Source organism: Leucoraja erinacea, chromosome 32, assembly GCF_028641065.1.
Source record: "Leucoraja erinacea ecotype New England chromosome 32, Leri_hhj_1, whole genome shotgun sequence".
NCBI classification, from domain to species: domain Eukaryota; kingdom Metazoa; phylum Chordata; class Chondrichthyes; order Rajiformes; family Rajidae; genus Leucoraja; species Leucoraja erinaceus.
Window position 1 is genome coordinate 9,524,682 of NC_073408.1, and position 13,523 is coordinate 9,538,204.

General features: G+C 42.3%; 1 protein-coding gene across 5 annotated transcripts in view; it reads left to right on the top strand.

Annotated features, from left to right (window-relative positions):
- The window catches only part of rnf214 (ring finger protein 214), a 37,717-nt gene that overhangs the window by 7,809 nt on the left and 16,385 nt on the right, over positions 1–13,523 (top strand). For 4 of the 5 annotated variants that reach the window (XM_055660696.1, XM_055660694.1, XM_055660695.1 and 1 more), the window contains exons 5-8: positions 1,997–2,056; positions 3,111–3,251; positions 6,909–7,048; positions 13,002–13,070. In XM_055660696.1, coding sequence (XP_055516671.1) covers positions 1,997–2,056; positions 3,111–3,251; positions 6,909–7,048; positions 13,002–13,070 — 410 coding nt within the window. The remainder of the gene's footprint in view (positions 1–1,996; positions 2,057–3,110; positions 3,252–6,908; positions 7,049–13,001; positions 13,071–13,523) is intronic. The other variant, XM_055660697.1, reaches the window with a different exon arrangement.

Sequence of the window (13,523 nt, forward strand, 5' to 3'; positions counted from 1 at the left end):
AAAAAAAAACAAGTACCTTCATTTAGAATCGCACCAGTTTAATTGGGATAGTCAGCATTGTGGAGGGGAGATCTTGTCTGACTAATCTGCCTAGCCTCACTTTAAAAATAAATCAGTGAGTGCAGTACATTTGTCATCATCTTTGTAAATCTCACCAAGGATTTGACAAGGTCCTACATAGCAAATTGGTCAAAACATTTTTTTTAAAGCCTCTGGGACCCAAAGCAGAGCCAAAAATGGGTCAGTGGCAGGAAACCAAGGGCAATGATCGATTGGAATTTGACAGAAGCCATGTTAAGGAAGTGGGGTTTATACTGTATTCATTTCCTCGCTTTCCTTGACCCCGTATTAGTCTTAAGACGCACATCAAAAGAGCTTGATAGGTTTGCAGACGGTATAAGAATTGGCCATATGATTGAGAGTGTGGTAAGTCATCAGACTGCAGGAGGATCTCGATGGTCTGGGTGGCCGGGTAGAAGGATGGCAAATGGAATTTAAGCCAGGACAAGGTGAGGTGCTGTATTTGTCACGGTGCAAATGGTACGCAAACAGACAATAACTGACAGGACACAATGTGATGCGATGGAACAGAGGGATCTGCGAGAGTGTATGTCCGTAGATCATTAGAGTGGCAAGACTGGTTAGTAAGGTGGTTAAATAACACATGAAGTCTTTCTTCATTAGCTGAAGAAGAGTGTATATGAGAAGGGAGGTTTACGCCAGAGTTGTTGGTTATATGCAGCACAGCTTAAGTATTGACAACAATTCTGGTGAGTGCATTACAGGAAGCTTGAGATGATCTGGGTAGGGTTCTGAGAGAACTAGGATGCTGCTAGGACTTGGATGTTGCAGCCATGGAGCAGAGTTGGATAAGTTAAGGTAGTTTCATCAAACGGGTTTGAGAGGGCAGAGGGACCTGGATTATAGAGAAAATAGGAACGACTTGTCGGCCTGAGCAGAGGAATAAAAAACCTGGAAATGAATTGAAAATAATTAATGGAAGGATGAGAGGGTGGCATGAGGGAAATATTTGTTATTATGCCCAGTAGATGGTAACTGGGACCTCGGCTGCACAGCTATGCTAAATGCTCATGGCTTGCCTAAAACAGTGCTGAGAGACCAACTGTCTGTGTCGTGTGTAGGTAGATAGTAAAAGGGATCTGGAATTCACAGCCTGAAACAAATGGTAGAGGTAGAAGCAATGAACCAAATGGTTTCACAATCATAATGTTTTTGATTTGCTTGCTCCTGTGGTTTTAACATGTCCAATTATCGTCCATTCATAGTTTTTTATTTTAACCAAAAGAAGCCTTCAAATAGTAATCCATTTCTTTTAAAAGCAAAAATGGCTCTCCTTGTCGGTGTTCCATTATTTTAACCCTTTAGGAAATGTAAATCAGTTCTCTAACGCTCGGTCAACATGGATGAGATGGGCTGAAGGGCCTGTTTCCGTGCTGCATGACTCCATGACCTGCCCTTTTTACTTTTCTTTCCAACCATAACTGGACAGATTATGTGGCCTAACTAATGTTTGTTCATGTTTAAGAAAGAACCGCAGATGCTGGAAAATTAAAGGGAGACAAAAAGTGCTGGAGGAGCTCAGCGGGCGAGGCAGCATCTCCATAGATGCTGCTCACCCGCTGATTTCCTCCAGCATTTTTGTCTACCCAATATTTCTTCATGGTCTTCCCTGTGTGCAAGCTTTTGGCTGTGATTCCTGCAGTAGCAGATATCTTAATGGTTTTATCCATATATTATATATTGAGTCCTTCCCATTGGATCTTCAACTACTTAGTTTGCTTATGCTGGGGAATGCAGTTGTTTGAATGTAAAATAATTATCAGTGTTCATGCTCCAGAAAGTACATTCTGTACATTCTTGATTCCCCAAGCACATGGTTTGTGATGTTAATTATTTAATAGTATCAAACTTTTTTTTGTATATTTTCTTGAATCTGCTTGGAACTGGAACCTAAGCCAAGTCTTTTCCGTTTCAGACTGATTGCTTTACTGTGGATGCAGAGGTCAGTACTGATCAGGACATTGAGAGGTACATGGTAAGTGAGTATTGTTGTCGAGCTGTTAACTCTGGTGCTGACGAGTAGGGTTCTTCAATTCTCATTTCCACATCCTTTGTTCTCCAAGGACTGATTAAAGCTCTGGCACTATCTGTTCTGTTCACCACTGGGTCTAAAATGCATTTAGATGGTCATTTAGTTTGCTGAGAGAGGTAACCGGGCTTTTTTAATATTCTGAACTGTTTTGGTAAGAACGAAAATTGAAGAAATAGTCGGGGAAAAGAATTCCCAAAGCCAACTTATTGGTGAATTCCATCAGAAGACTCGTGAACAGCCAACAATTCCCTGGCGTGAGGGATTATGGGGACAAGGCAGGAGAATGGGGTGAGGAGGGAGAGCTAGATCAGCCATGATAGAGATTTGATGGGCCGAATGGCCTAATTCTGCTCCTATCACTTATGAACTTTTTTTTTTTTTTAATCACTTATGACATAAATGAAGCCACCCACTTTAACAAGCCAAACCTATACGGTATAAGTGGCTAGTAACATCTGTGCTACAATTGTGCCAGGCATGGTCATCTCCAACATTACCACTGACATTCAGTGCATTACCATCATTGAGTCCTTCAACATCAACATGGTGGAAGCCATTGACAAAATAGACATGATCCACCACATCCATTCGATGTCATCCCACCTCCTACGCTGTAGGGACAATTTAGAGGCCAATTAGCTTTCAGATTTGCATGTCATGGGATGTGGGTGGAAACTGGAGCATCTGGAGCAATTGCACGGTGAATGTGCAAACTCCACAAACAAACGCCCGAGGTCAGGATTGAACCGGGGTCTCTGGCACTGTGAGGTGGCAGCTCTTCCAGCTGTGCCACCGTGCCGTCCAAATTTAGAAAAGAAACAAGTACAGTAGCCAGCCTTGAGCTTTTGGCTTGGGGTCGATTCGTTATCAATTGACTCAATTTGCAGGTTTGCTCTCTGAAACAGTCTGCATTAATGCTGGCACATTGAAGGCAGGATTTTCTCGGTACGTGTGACGTCGTTGCTTTTATTTTTTTAATGTTTTAATCTTGCTTCAGAATGAAGTGGCGACTGAACGGGAGGTCCTGAAGGACAAGTACCAGGAGGTGTTGGATCGACAGATACAGGTGGAGAACCAACTCCAGGTCAAAGTCCGTCACCTTCAGGAGCAGCAGGAGGAAGAGGAGAACATCTACCAGGTAACTGTACGTAGGAAGAAAAAGTGACTTGCATTTACCTTTCTCATCCATGGTCATTTCCAAAATGCTTTGCAACCTAGGAAGTACTTTTGCAGCAAGTGAAATCACCACTGTTATGTGGGGAATGAAGCCAGTTTGCACACAGCAAGTTCCAACAAATAGACCTGAAGTACTGACCAGAGTGATAATCTTTTGGTTTTTAAGAAGGAACTGCAGATGCTGGAAAATCTAAGGTAGACAAAAATGCTGGAGAAACTCCGCGGGTGCAGCAGCATCTATGGAGCGAAGGAAATGGGCAACTTTTCGGGCCGAAACCCTTCTTCAGACTAACATTTGGTGATGTTTGAAGGCCAATATATGGAGGAAGCATTTATCTATTACCTCCAAGGATAGACAGTTGTGCATTTTGGTCTGATTCGGAATAGACATCTGATTTGGCTTCATGTCCATTCTAATTGGCCAGCACGCCATGACCATTCCATTGAATGAAATCACAAGGGAAAGGAGAAGCTGGAATCTGGAGCAAATAACAAACTGCTGGATGAACTCTGTGGGTTAGGCAGTATCTGCAGAGAGAAATGGACAGTAAGCATTTCGAGATGAGACTATTCGAAAGCTTTCGACCTGAAACATCAAATATTCATTTCTCTCCACTGACGTTGCCTGGCCTGTTGAGTTCCTCCAGGCAGTTTGTTGAATGAAGTGTTAGGAGAACCTTGTTGCAATAACATTGCATGCCAAAAGCAGTGTGCACAATGCTTGGATTTGTCTGAAATCAGTGGGACCAACGTTTCGGTAACTAGGGTCTCGACAAACACAAAGTAGACAGCCCATGCCAGGCGTAATTAGTACCACCTGAAAGGTAGACAAGGCCATGAAACAGAGTTTCCAGGTAATGCCTTGTTAGGAGCTGGGAAATATACCTTTCTGTTCTTCATTGTGATTGTCCAAATTTCTCTAGCTTATTCCCAACAAATATGCATCATACTGGCTATGCAAAAAGTTGCCAAGCCAGAACCGAGAGGTGGATAATAAATGTTGGCCACATCCCAAAATAACAAAATAAGCTTACTTAACTAATGGAGCATAACATGTATTCCCCACAGTTCATGGGCATAGTACTTCTGCATTTACCCGACTTATAAATTTACGGGTCCACTCAAAGTCATACAGTGGCGCAGCAGGTAGAGCTACTGCCTCGCAGCACTGGAGATCCAGGTCCATCCTGACATCAGGTGCTGTCTTTGTGGAGTTTGCGCGTTCACCCTATGACGACGTGGGTTTTCTCCGAGTCCTCTGATTTCCTCCCACATCCCATAGAAGTGCAGATTTTTGGATTAATTGGCCGCTGTAAAGGCCCCTAACATGTAGGCAGTGAATGGGAAAGTGGGATAACATAGAACTACTGTGGATGGGTGATCAATGGCCATCAGCACACGGTGGGCTGAAGGGCCTGTGTCCGTGCTCTAACTTTCAATCAATTTTATTCAATTAATCAAAAAAACTATACCGAATATTACTTCAGCAAGAATTGTCCTTGAATTGGTTTGTTTGTACCAAATATTTGAGTTGGCACCAAGTGATTTAGAGTGAAGATCTAGCCTGGTTCAACAGAGTCAACAACAGCTGGCATTAGAGCAGCCTTGTGGCTCATGGATTTGAGACAACATGACCAATAACTGTGTGGCAGAACAAACATAAACGTTGTTATCTTCGGAAGGTTTTGGATGCGATCTTTTGAGTTCTCTCCATGAGCCACTGTTTGGCAACCTCGGCAGATATTTTCCTGTATACAATGGTTTAGTATGAATTAAACCAGAATAAGCATTTTCAAAGTCAGTGACTGAGAGATTCCTCTGAACAGAGAAGGTGCATTAAATGAGTTGTGCGCAATGGGTCATATATATGTGTGTGGTGCGAGTGTCCAGTATGGATGGCCAAGGACACAGTGCTGGAGTGGCTCAATGGGTCAGGCAGTGTCTCTGGAGAACATGGATACGTGACGTTTTGGGAATAGCCCTACCAATATCTGGAGATGGGCAATCAATGGTGATCACATCCCAAGAATAAAGGCCAAATATCTCTTGGAGCTTAAAATGGGCTACCTATTATCTTTGGGAATACCATTTTGAACTTCCATAAGTCCATACAGCAAGGAAACAGGTGATCATGAGTCCATTTACACAAATCCTATTTTACCCTCCCTACTTTGCTCCATCCAGGTGGGATCAGTGTAGATGGGGCAATTGGTGAGTGTGGGCAAGTTGGGCCGAAGGGTGTGTTTCATAAGTCATAAGATCATAAATGATAGGAATAGAATTATCTACTCTGCCATTCAATCATGGCTGTTCTATCTCTCCCTCCTAACCCCATTCTCCCGCCTTCTCCCCATATTCTCTGACACCTATACTAATCAAGAATCTATCTATTCCTGCCTTAAAAATATCCACTGACCGCCTCCACAGCCTTCCATGGCAAAATTCCACAGATTCACCACCCTCTAACTAAATACATTTCTCCTCATCTCCTTCCTAAAAGAATGTCATTTAATTCTGTGACCTCTTGTCCTAGAGTATCCCAGTAGTGGAAACATCCTCTCCACATCCAATCTATCCAAGCATTCCGCTATTCTGAATGTTTACATGAGGTCCCCCCTCATTCTTCTAAACTCCAGCATGTACAGGCCTAGTGGTAACAAATGCTCTTCATAGGTTAACCTGGGATCATTCTAGTAAACCTCCTCTGGACCCTCTCCAGAACCAGCACATCATTCCTCAGATATGGTGCCCAAAATTGCTCACAGTATTTGAAATGCGGCCTTACCAGTGCCTTATAGAGCCTCAGCATTACATCCCTGTTTTTGTATCTCTTGAAATAAATGCTAGTTTCCATGCTGTATGACTCTTGAGTTGGGTTGCTGGGATTGTTGTTTTTTTTTTTTTTAATTTGTGTTGTCCTGGGAAGAACTATTTAACTTAATTCTTCTTTCTCACAATCCCTTTCGTACCCAGGATAATTCCATAATTCAGGCAACTGAATCATCCTACTGCATTCAGGGAGCACTGCTGAATGACTATCTACCTCTTTGGTGACCCTCGGACTATCTTTGATTGGACTTTGCTGGCTTTACCTTGCACTAAACGTTATTCCCTTATCATACATCTATATACACTATAAATGGCTCGATTGTAATCATGTATTGTCTTTCTGCTGACTGGTTAGCATGCAACATAGGATTTTCACTGTACCTCAGTACACGTGACAACAAACTAAACTGAAACTAACCACAGGAGGTTTCCATAGAACTGTGGAAGCATTTTGCAATTTTCCCTGGAATAGAAGTACACCATTAGTTAAGTGGCTGAACTTAATTTGGTGGTGCTGAATTAACATTCGCTATTCAACATGTAATCCCCAAGGCTGTAGTGCCGTTGATGTTAATTTGGCTCGCGCTCTTGAGCATGGTAACTGTTTGAAGTTGATTACTGATAGTGCCCTTAGCATTTACAATTTAAATTAAAATGTTCCATTACATGAAATTGCTGTAAAATGAAGCTTCTTTTGGGAAGATTAGCAGTGTTGTTCCTCTTTCCGCGGCTGACAAGTTGTGGGGCGGCAATGCGAATGACCTTTTCGTTCTATCACCAAAACTTGCAGGAGAACGTTAAGCAGATCAAGGAGATGAAGGTAAAACTGGAGGAGCTGAAGAAGAAGTCTGAAAAGGAAAAGAGAGAATTCGCTCAAAAAGAACAGGAGCTGAAGAATGAAGTTGAGAGACTCTACGAGAATGGGAAGCGGTAATAAGCCTTTTAGTTTAGAGATACAGCGCGGAAATAGGCCCTTCGGCCCACCGAGATTGCGCCAATTAGTGATCACACTAGCACTATCCGACACACTAAGGATAATTTATAATCTTTACCGAACTCAATTAACCAACAAACAAGTACGTCTTTGGGGTGTGGGTGAAAACCAGAGCACCCGGAGAAATCCCACATGATCACAGGGAGAACGTACAGACAGCACCTGTAGTTAGGATCTCTGGTGTTCTAAGGCAGCAACTCTACCGCTGTGCTCCAGTTTCAGTAAATGGAACAGTATAATTTTTAATGCACTCAAAATGAAGGCGGCTTTATTTTTTGATTGGAACTGCTCAGCAGAAAAAGAAGCACTCAACAATTCCAATCCAAGACCCTTGTCAGAACGTTCAGATGGACGATCTTTGATCTGAAACATGTTTCTCATTCCACAGACTTCTCTTGTGTCTGATGCTACTTATAACAATATACTGAGACAAGCAAGGGAGATGATTGCTGCAACCTTGACAGAGATCTTTATATCCTCTTTAGTCATGGCATTGTTGACCCTATTACCTCTATAGGGCATCAACTGACATGTTTAGTTCAGTTCAGTACAACTTAATCTTCATTAACACTCTAGTAACTTTAAACATGCATGCAAACAATTGACTTCTAATAACTTCTCATTTACTTTACAATTTCAACATCACTTCTTAAGCTAAATCACAAAACATGACTTGGAGTCAGATATTACCTGTATGAATGAATTGGCCAGATTCACTCTGTTGGTAGTGGGTAGTCTTCCCTCAGCTTCGGACTCTGGTCCCTCCTTCTTGCGATGGTTGTTCCCTCGTTGTCGCAGCCGATGTCTCTATTACTAATTTTTCTTCAATCTCCTAAAGGAAGCCTTTGTTCTAACCCAAGGCTCTCAGGGCTTTACAGTCAATCATTTCAAGCTGTCACTCCTCCAAGGGCTGAATAAACAAAACACTTCATTCCTTATTCCTTACAACATGTAGGGGCAGGATTTGCTTCATTTGGAAAATAATGGACGTATCATGAGAGGAATAGATCATGCAGATGCACAGAGTCGCTTGCCCAGAGTAAAGGAACCGAGAACCAGAGGACATTAGGTTCAAGGTGAACGGGAAAAGGTTTAATAGGAATCTGAGGGGTAGCTTTTTCACACAAAAGGTGGTGGGTGTATGGAACAAGCTGCCAGAGGAGGTAGTTGAGGCTGGAACTATCCCAATGTTTAAAAAACAGTTAGACAGGTACATGGATAGGGACAGGTTTGGATGGATATGAACCAAGCGCAGGCAGGTGGGACCAGTGTAGCTGGGACATGTTGGCCGGTGTGGGCATGTTGGGCCGAAGGGCCTGTTTCCACACTGTATCACTCTATGACACTCTATGACTATCTATGTATTAGGGATAGTCTTTATCCAAAGGTGGAAATGTCAAATGCCAGGGGAATCTTTTAATGGGAAAGGGTGGAAAGCTTGTAGATTTATTTGGCTAGATTTGTTTTTTTACACAGAGTGTGGTAAGTGCTTGGAACGCTTTGCCAGGTGAGGTGGTACACCCAGATATGATCGAAACATTTAAGAGGCATTTCGACCAACATTTGCACAGGCAGGAGTAGTGGGACACTGATTATACAGAAGGAAGTGGCGTCATGTTAAACAAAAACATTGCGCAAAGGCCCCCTTGCCATGCTGTATTGTTCAACATGTGGGGAGAAGGAAATTGTTAGATTGGTATCATGGTCACTGCAGACATAGTGGGCTGAAGGGCCTGTTCCTATGCTGTATTTTTCTATGTTCGATATAGATAATCTCAGACCTGCTGAGTGTTTAATGCGCTTTTTGTTTATATTTCAGATTTTGTACATTTGCAGATATTTTTATTTTTTTTTAAATTAGTTTCTTGACTGGTGGAGGATTGACGGGGCACTTTGTTTCAAAACCACCTGCTGAGGATTTTACATTTGGTTAATTAAATCTAATATTAACAAGTTGGCGCTGTGAAACTTCTGGAATGTAATTTAAAATCCCACCAGGTGCGTAGACACCCTTTTGGGAAAAGTAATTGGCTGTGCTGACCTGGGCTGTTAAATTGATGACTGCAAATCCAGATCTGCTCTGTAGCATATGTGACTCCCAAATCATGAGGTCGTAAGTGCTGGGAGCAGAATTAGGCCATTTGGCCCATCAGGTCTACTCCACCATTCAATCATGGCTGATCTATCTGTCCCTCAACAACATTCTCCTGCCTTCTCTCCATAAGCCCTGACACCCGCTGCAAATTATGAGGCAGAATTTTCAAATATTATGGAAGTGGAAGTCATGATAATTAATAAATAGTAACCGAGGGGTTATGGACAGGTTGGTGAAATGGATGGATAAGTTCCAGCTGAAAGTTACAGTAAGAGGATGCAAGATGGTACATGTTGGTTGGAAAAATATGCAAAACGATTGGTTCAGTGGTGCTTTTATTGTCTCGTGTGCAAACGCACAGTGAAATTATTTTCTTACATACGGACCAGTAAAGTATTGCCGTACATAAGCGTAATCCCCGATTACCAAAGCATACAGAAATAGTCTGCTGAGCCCGCATGCAAGAGAGGCCAGGTTTTGGAGCCATTTTCAAAGTCCAGTCCGCACCCTAGGTCCTGTGAGCGGTGTCCGACCTAGGCAAGTCCCAGTCTGCTTCGGGGCCTCCAATCCTTGGACGTGTGGAACGACCAGCGAACCGATGTCCCTCTCCTCGCCCATCCACCTTTGTGCCAGATCCCGCACCCTCTCCTACCGGCCTTGCAGAATGGTACAGAAATGGAGAATAAGTGGCAGGGGAGTTATTCCTCTAATTTAAATTTTTTTTTAAAACAACAAAAAACAATGCATGGGGTCACAGGGCTGGGGTAAAGAACCTCTCAGGGGTTCAATTGTGGCCAAATTTGGGCAGCGTACTACAGGACCAATGTGAAAATGGGCTTTACTAAAACAATACCGGAGATTAGAGACTTTGGAACACGGGTACTTTAGAGAAGCCAGATTTATTCCAAGAAAAGTGACAATTGAGAAAGGGTCTGATGGAGGTTTTTAAACTTGTTGAGGATTTAGACAGTAAATGGAGACACATTGTTTCTGTTGATGAAAGGATAAATAATCAATGGACATAAGATGAAGGTGATTGATAAAAGAGTTAACAATGGGGAAAGTATTTTGTGCAGAGGATCAGAATGTAGATAGAATGCACATCCTGGGAAGTTTAGTCCCAGCAAGCCAAGGCAAGCTGGATAAGTACTTGAAAAGAAAGTATGTTAAAGACTAAGAGGATCAGGATTTGCTGATCTATGCTTACATACAGACAACACAGGAGATCTCCATCTCTGCTTCAATATCTGTGGCTCCTGAGATAAGGGCAAGTTAGATACTCCAGCACTTGGTGCGATACGAGCAAGCCAGAATTAATGACAAAGACTGCCTTTCCCAGCAAAGTCCATGTGCTGAGTACAAGTAATCTTATGTTAAAAAAAAATATATATATATATGTGGTTAATTTGCGAATAATTCCCCGCAAACAAAATGGTGGGTTATAATTGGGAAATTTGACTTGGAATATTAAATGTTCACATCTGAAGCCAAATGCAAGCAGTATTTCTATTGCAGAGGGTAAAAAGATGAAACAAGGCATTTGAGACCAGGATATTAAAGTAATTTATGAAACTGCCAGATACATTAATAGGAAAACTGTGGGATGTATATTTTGAAAATATATCATGTAGCTTCATCAAAATCAGCTTGAGTCCTTTTGTCAGCTGGCATCTGTTAGCACCGATAAGTTTAAAGCTGAAAAGTCTTGACCGACATTCAGAAGAATTCCTGATGCTGCTTTCTTTCCCTGGGGTCGATCTTTAAAGCAATGCTTCACAGGTTCTTGTAGCTACCTGTCACACCGCATCTAAGTCCCAGTGCAAGTACATTTTTAATATTATCGTTTTACACTAGAGTCAGAGTGGAAAGATCTGCATGGAATAAAATCCAAACTTGCCATTGACGATGCACAGGGCAGTAATGGTCCTTTGCTCCCATGTCTGTTCGGACATAGAGGAACGGGCCCTTTGGCCCGCAATGTCTGTGCCGAACATGATGCCAAGCCAAACTGATCACATCTGCCTGTATACAATCCTTCCCTGCACAACACATGCTAATCTAAAAACCTCTTAACCACCCCCGTTGTATCTGCCTCTGCCACTCCTGAGAGTACATTACAGGCTCCCACTGTCTCTGTACATATTTTAAAAAAAAGACCCGTACAACTCCATTAAACTTTCATCCTCTCACCTTATAGTTACGCCCTCTAGTGTTGGCTATTTCCACCCTGGGGGAAAAACGATTCTGACAGTCTACACACTATTTTATATACAAATCCAGATAGATGCTAATGTTCATGCAGAAAGATGCCATTGTCCCATTCCCAATTGCAGCAGTGAATTGTTGCTTAAATGTTTCCATGGTTTTTAGCTTAATTGGTCCACAGATTCACCACCCTCTGACTAAAGAAATTCCTCCCCTTCTTTCTAAAGGTCTGTCCTTTTATTCTGAGGCTGTGGGCTCTGGTCTTAGACTCTCCCACTGTTGGAAACATCCTCTCCACATCCTTTTGTGGCAATTGGACCTGAATTATATAAAATGGCGTTGGAAAACGTGGCGACTCTTGTGTGCTATCTCAGTGTAATCTGCTATTCCTACACCCCTGTACTCGAGTATGATTGTGACCATGTATAGTAATCATTTTACTGGCTGTGTGCAAGGAAGTACTTTCACTGTACCTAGGTCCATGTGACAATAAAATGCCATTGAAGCGTTGAAACAATTTTGTTTCATTATTCTTTTAATCTTTAGGAGATGTGAGGAAACCTGAATCTAAAATCCAACCACATTTTCTGTATGAATTTCAACCGGTAGCAGAAAGCCCAGCCATTTATTCTTTTCCCCCCCCCCCCCACTTCAATTAAAAAAAAAAAATCCTCATCTCCTGTGGTTCGAAGTGCACAAAGAAAGCTTTGCAAACCCGTTTGTGCTGTCCTTGAGCAGACCGTGTAGTCAAAGCAAAATCATTTTCACTGCAGCGTTTGTAGGCACAGAAATCTTGGAGTTTTCTTTCTCAAATAAATAATTGAAAATTCTCTTTCATAAACCCAACGCAGAGGAATTACTGTTTAAGAAGGAACTGCAGATGCTGGAAAATCAGAGGTAGACGAAAATGCTGGAGAAACTCAGCGGGTGAGGCAGCATCTGTGGAGCGAAGGCAATAGGCAACGTTTCGGGCCATTAGCTCAAGGAAATTAACCTTTGTAGTTTGCACAACACTCTCCCCAAATCCATCGCAGGTTGATACAACACAGTGATACTTTATTAGCCAAGTATGTTTTGCAACATATGAGGAATTTAATTTGCGAAGTCAGTCATACAAATAAAAAAGCAACAGAACACAAAATACATTTGAACATAAACATCCACCACAGTGACTCCTCCACATTCCTCACTGTGATGGAAGGCGAAAAAAAAAGTTCAATCTCTTCCCTACTGAAATCTTTCTCCTGGCTTCGTACAGGCCATTCATCCAACTTGTCCATGCCAACCTAGATGCCAATCGGAGCTAACAATGGCCTATTTCCTTTATCATCATTACCTTTTGGCATATCTTTCATTAATTGTTCTTTATCTCTCCACATCACCGTCTATATCTCTCGTTTCCCTTAGCCCTAACCACCCTGAGGAAGGGTCTCGACCCAAAACATCAACCATTCCTTCTCTCCAGAGAAGCTGCCTGTCCCGCTGAGTTACTCCAGAGCTTTGTGTCCATCTTCGGTTTAAACCAGCATCTGCAGTTCTTTCTTACAAAGATGCCAATCGTGTTGGTTTAATGCGTCTTTCTGTTCTAGACTGATGAAGGAACAAGAAGAGAAGGGGAACCTGGTTGCCATCCTGACAAGCAATCATTCAGATAAAAAGTAAGTCCTTGCCACATATTCTTTACTTGAGACCACCGGTTTAGATCCAAGACCCCTATGATTATGCCACCCAGTGTACTGCTGTGACCTATGTGACAATGGCTACAAAAACATATTATCAATTAACATAAAGTTGTGGGTGTGGCTCATATGGCACATTAAGAGTTGTAATGTTGGCAGGACAGTTGGAGGGGTGATCTGATAGAGGTGTATAAGATCACACCCGAGGGGCAATGTTTTCACCCAGAGGGTGGTGGGTACATGGAACAAGCTGCAAGAGAAGATAGTTGAGGCAGGTACTATAACAATGTTTACAAGTCATTTGGACAGGTACATGGATTGGAAAGAATTAGAGAGATATGGGCCAAATGCGGACAGGTGGGCCTAGTGTAGATGGGGCATCTTGGTAGGTTGGGCTGAAGAGCTTGTTTCCATGTTCTGTGGAGTCATTGT